General features: G+C 32.1%; 1 protein-coding gene across 4 annotated transcripts in view; it reads left to right on the forward strand.

Annotated features, from left to right (window-relative positions):
- GALNT13 (polypeptide N-acetylgalactosaminyltransferase 13) overlaps positions 1-5568 on the forward strand; it is a 456823-nt gene extending 451255 nt beyond the window's left edge. Inside the window, exons 13-14 of one of the 4 annotated variants that reach the window (XM_081052350.1) lie at positions 550-747; positions 4354-4734. In XM_081052350.1, coding sequence (XP_080908476.1) covers positions 550-735 — 186 coding nt within the window. In that variant the 3' untranslated portion in view covers positions 736-747; positions 4354-4734. Of the gene's footprint in view, positions 1-549; positions 748-4353 lie in introns of all 4 variants that reach the window. The other 3 variants (XM_081052351.1, XM_081052352.1, XM_081052353.1) reach the window with 3 other exon arrangements.
- The last annotated feature ends 432 nt before the right edge of the window (positions 5569-6000 follow it).

Here is a 6000-nt window from a genome sequence, read left to right on the forward strand (position 1 = left end):
CAAGTGTACAGTTCTGTAACACATCATCTATATATCACATTGTGTGTTCATCACGCAGAGTCAGTTCTCCTTCCATCACCATGTATTTGATCCTGTTTTAACACCACCATGTTAGCCCGGTGAAAACACAGTGGAAACTATTTGAGTACAAAATAAATTTAGAGCAAAGGAAAGAGGAGGCCAAAGACCATAACTGAAAACTGGACTTGTCAATGGTTTTGACTCCACTCACAAAACAACTCAGTAGCACTAAAAGCATTTCATTACTGGAACAAACACTGAGAATATAACCTTTTCTATCAAAAATTTTCATCACTTGATCTCAGGCTTTTCTCCATATTCTCTGTTTTGTCTTCATTTACTTCTACCAAATACAGTTAATATTAAAGCCATCTAAAAGGATGTGGCTCACAGCTCCATTGATACAATTATTTTGACGTGTGCCTTCCATTCTTATCCAGTAGAAATTGTATGTTGTCAGGAATGATTGATTTATTACTGCCTTTGTACTTGGTTCTGTTGTTACTCATTATTTTCTTTGTCAAACAGACTTACACTCTTCTTCACATAATCACCCAGTCCTGTCTCTCAGTAAGCAAAGTAGCTGATGGCTCCCAACAGCCCACTGTGGAAATGTGTAATGATAGCCCTTTGCAAAAATGGCTACTAAGAAACTATACAAGAATGGAAGTTTTTAGAAATATTTTTGAGAATACTACTGATTATGTTCTCTAATAATTCTTGGAGGTTTGTGTTGCAGACTTTATTAATATTAGTTTAGTATTTTTGCTATGTTTTGTTATTAAAACCTACAAACTTCTTTAAAATGTGCTTAAGAAAAATATTTATGTGTCATTTCTCCATGGAGTTATTTTTGTCTTTTACTGCTTAGCTGCTCTTTAATTTGGAGTGTGCATATATTAATTAGGGTTTAATATATAACTAATAGATTATTTTCGTTTTTTTATTTCAAATATATATTCATCATTACATATAATTGATGGAATATATATGACATATTAGCACTTTTTTAGGCTAATTACAGCCATGTCTATATGACAATAGATTTTGCATTAGAGCTGAAAAATCAATAAGAAAATTAACATAGCCAAAAATGGATTTTTGTGGAACATTGAAATTATTTAATTTTGTTCATTTTAATTCAGATACTTTGCTTGTATGCAGATATAACATACACTTTCTGGAATTCATTTGTTTAAGTTGAAACTTTAAGCCAATACATTATTGAAGATTAAGATATTTTACAATAACTATATGAAGTAAATTATTCTAAGCATTTATTTGTGGTTGATTAAGTGGTATAATTATAATAATAAAAGCTTTTTAAAAAGTGTACCTTTTATTTCTCACTTTTAAGATTTCTAAGTATATTTGCATTAAGCAATAAAATGAACCATTATTCAGTTTAAGTAAAAAAAAACAATAGTATAGAATTCTCATAAAACGTGCAATTAAGAACATGTCCTAGTTCTTGATGTTAAGGGGATTATTGTTTTATAAATAAAGCATATTACATTGTCCAATATCTTGATAGAGAACTTACGGGAAGTTAGGGAGTGTCTCTGTATCAGATGAACCAGTTAAAAGATGTTATGGAGTACACACCTGAGATTGGAATGCTTGTGATAAGGTTGACCATGGAGGCATGGTGGGGAGAGGAGAGAAGGGGTATGGTTTGGATTAGAACTGCATTCGATACAAGGGCATTCTAAATGAGCATTGGAAAGCTGAAAAACCCAGACCTTTTACACAAAGAGAACCTGTGTACAAGACAATTTACATTTATTATCTTAGTTTGCTTTCAAAGAACCATACCCAGTAGGTACAAGGCTCAACCGGGGGTCTTCTCACACTTAACTAAACATGCAGTCTCCCAAGTCTCCTTACAGAATTCTAGGCTAGAAACCACAACTTGTTTCTCTGAGCAGAATTTACATCACCCCCCATAGCATTTCATGCAGCCTTATGGGAGCCAGCTTCTCCACAGGTGACAGTCCTGTGCAAGGGGATGAGAGCCACATTAGGCAGGCATGGGAAACAATCTGGCTTAAACAGTCTTATGCCTCACAGGAGACAGTACCTCTGTAACAATTCCATAGGCAGAGCTTCAAGTAAACCAATGGAACAAGTCTTGCAAGTGAGAAAAGCCCACATTTTGGCTCCTATCAGGTATTTATAATGCAGTTCATTAGATGAGGTTACAGTTTATCAATCAGACGTCTTTTTTTTTTTTTTTTTTTTTTTTTTTTTACCAAAAGTGATGGTAAGAAACATAGTTAAGATTTTTACCTTTATCAGGCTGCCAAGAGATTACAGTTAGTTGACTGAAGATCATTTTTTTTAAGCAGTTAAGGTAAGAGAATTTTTATGTATTCATAAGTGTAACTAAGCATTTTTCTGACAAAGAATCTGATTCCTCAGAATGATTTTGTAACTTTCCCAAGTTTTTACAGCCAGTAAGTGGGAGGTCAGGAATTCATACTTACAAATATCTGATCCTAAAATGTCTGCTCTTTCTATTGTACAGCATTAAAAATGAGAGGGCTTTGGTTTGTTTATTGTTATCTTTAGAGCTGTAGCTTTTGACTATTAATGAATTTCTTCAAAGAAAATATTCATGTTTTTTAGAGAGAAAAATACTTACTAATATTTTTTAAAGTATCCTTATTTATGTAATTAACAATAAATATTCAACTTAATCCTTAAAGCCATATAATTTTTTTGTTTAAAGAATTAAATAGAAGCAAGCAAGGATAAGTAACTTTTTTGAAAAAGGGCATATACACAGAAAGGCCGTCAGGTATATAACAAAAATGAAGAATATTTTGTTGATTTTAACAAGGGCTTTCCAGAAAAAAAAAAAAAAAATTGTTTTTGTTTTGTTTTCAATGTGTCTTTTTCAAGTTGGCTGTTGGTTCATAAGCCAACAACATAATTTCTGGCATCATAAGCATAGATCAACTACCTTCTTGCCTATCTTTGGCCATTTCTTTTCTCCATTTTACAGTATAAACAGCTTGATTCCATCTATTGAAAGAGCAACAACAGAGGCCTCAATCTTGAAATCTCCTTCACGTCTAACAGCCTTGCTCTTTTAATTTCCTGCTTGTTGTCTATTAAACATCTTCACCATAAGCCTATTTTCCATTCCATCATTTCTCAGTACAGGGTAGCCCAGGGTATTTGCAGTCCTAATCCAAACATATTACAATTGTCTAGACAGTGTTTTTCCACCACTTTCATTACATTCTCTCTGCATTTTTTTCATCCAACTTTCAATTGTAATATCAAGAGCCAAAAAAATTGTCTACCTTTAATTTTGGTAATTTGCAACAAAACTATGTGGTATGCCTTCTTCAAGGTACACCTGCGTATCACCTCCCAAATACTGAAACACTTTTCTGATGGCCAGGGTGGGGGATGTTTCAGATAGTATGGTTCTAGACATTGCCCATGAAACTGAGCAAAAATGTATCGTAGTATGACTAAATTAGTATAAAGCATGGAGATTTACAATGTCTATCTGAAAGTCAAAAAAACATATTTTCAAAATGTAAATACAAACTTGAAAGAAAAGACATTGAATGACAAGTTAACATGATGCAATTTTGGGAATTGCATTTCAGCATTTGGGTGCTGAGAGGATGCCTATTAATTGATATTGTTATTATGAAGAAAATAAAATATAGATGTAATATTTAAAAATATGACCATCACATCCCTGTTTTTATTTGATATTGACTTGTTTTAAGATTCTCAAAAATGCAAACCAAAATAAGGTGAGCATAGCGTACTATCAAGTGAGGTAGATCTTTGCTATAATTGTTCTTCTACAATGAAATTCCCAGCCACAGATACTATGGCTTGTTTAGTGTTTTGAAATGGGAACATCTCTAACAGTTTTGCTCATTTGGGTCACAGCTGTGACATTTCTTTGCACGTTTGCTAAATAGTTACTGAATAACACATGCCTAAGAAAGCTAAGCTTTTGTGAAAGCTTGTTAATATTTACAACCCTCAACTGAACTCCAAGATCACAAATGGGCTTTTTGCAAGGAGCCCAAATTCCTGGCAGTGCACCATAAATGCTGGCCAACTTGTTTAACTATCTGCAAATAAAGGTGTATTAGACAATGATGAAACTGTAACAGTAGAAGTTGTATAATAATTAATTCAGAGCCACTTGTGCACAGTTCCTTTTACAAACATATCACAATACTTATACTTTAAAAAAAACACAAAGATTTTTTCTTAAAAGAATAGATTTAATCTGATGTGTTAGTGAAGTTAAAGGTACATTATGTTACACTGATTGTTGGTTATCTTTTACAGAGACTCACCTTGAGACATGTTAACAGTAACCAATGTCTTGATGAACCTTCTGAAGAAGACAAAATGGTGCCTACCATGCAGGACTGTAGTGGAAGCAGATCCCAACAGTGGTTGCTAAGAAACATGACTTTGGGGGCATGAAGACTATTTTCCCCAAGCCATGAATGAGTCTACACTTTTGTTTTTCCATTATTTCAATTAAGGAAAAATATTAACTTTACTGAATTGAAAGTTTTAAAATCCTTTTAGTATTCTAAAACACAGTTGTTTATAATTCATTTTTAGGAATGTTTGCTTATTTCCCTACTAAAATTTGTATTTGATCAAAAGCACATAAAAATATAAATAATAGCAAACTGTTATTAAACATCAGAAAAACTTAAAAAAATTGTTTGCTTTAAAAAAGAAATCGGTATTACTCTCATGTCATAGGAATACTTGGGGGGGTTATTTTTATTTTTTATTGCCATAGTGATTGAGAGGCAATGTAAATGCCTTATAAAGTATCTTCATTATGAAATAGTAACAATTATTTTATAAACTCACTCTGTTTCTACTGGATCTTCATGGAAGCATATTGAATTTCTATGTCAAGAGCAAAGCCACACATTGAATTATTTCCAAGCAATGAAGTCATCACACAATATAAGTTCCGAGTTTTGTACCAGAAAAAAATTTAAATTGGATATTGACTTCTTATAGAGTTGTTATAAAAGCATCACATTTAAACAAAAATGAGGAGAGGAATTTGAAAATTCAATTGAAATACATTAAATCAGAAGAAACAAGCTAGGCCTTGAGTGTAGTAACATGAAGCTAAATTGCAACAATTGAATCATTTTAAAAGATAATGTGTTTAGGTTGCATCACTCCTAACATGGGCTGAATTTTTAACAATCATGTTGGTCCCAGAGTTGATATCAGAAACTCAATATTTAAACACTGTCTCTTTCTCACATAAACTATACAGTCCCTTTTCACTGTAGAGAGTTTGACTTGTTATTTATGCTGTACAGAATTATAGGTAAAGGGTAGAGTATTAGCCCTAATTTTTAATTATTTCACATTTAAAGATTTTAGTTCACTATTACCATTTTAATTTTATAATTAAAAAAATGCACTACTATCAGAATTTCATTGCTATACTAGAATATCTAAAATTTGCATCACCAGGGAATGAACTCAATATGCATTCATTAAATGTTTATTTTAATTAAACTGCTAGATGTCATTTGCCATAAATTATGGATCAAAGAACACAATCGTAATTAGGCTAACTTCCCATATTCTTCTTCTATCTTAAAACATTTTGTGTTCAAAATACATGACCAGAAGACATGAAAAGGCAGAAAAATCTATCAGTGAGATTTGTGCTGATAAAATTTAATATTTAACAGTGAGATTTGTGCTAATTATTAAGGACATTTAACATGTGCTTAAAGTTGCTCTGCATATATATATGTATTCATTATAAATACATTTATATAAATACAGCAGCTAAGAAAAATTTGGAGGGGGAAATGGAAGATGAATTCTTTAGAGTAGAAGATGTCATGTCTGGCTCTCATCTTGTCTTAAAAAGCTTTGAGAAAAAATATTAATCAGTTTTGCTATAGGCAAACTCTCTCTCTCTCTCTCTCTCTCTCT

This window comes from Rhinolophus hipposideros (genome assembly GCF_964194185.1).
Source record: "Rhinolophus hipposideros genome assembly, chromosome: 6".
NCBI lineage: Eukaryota > Metazoa > Chordata > Mammalia > Chiroptera > Rhinolophidae > Rhinolophus > Rhinolophus hipposideros.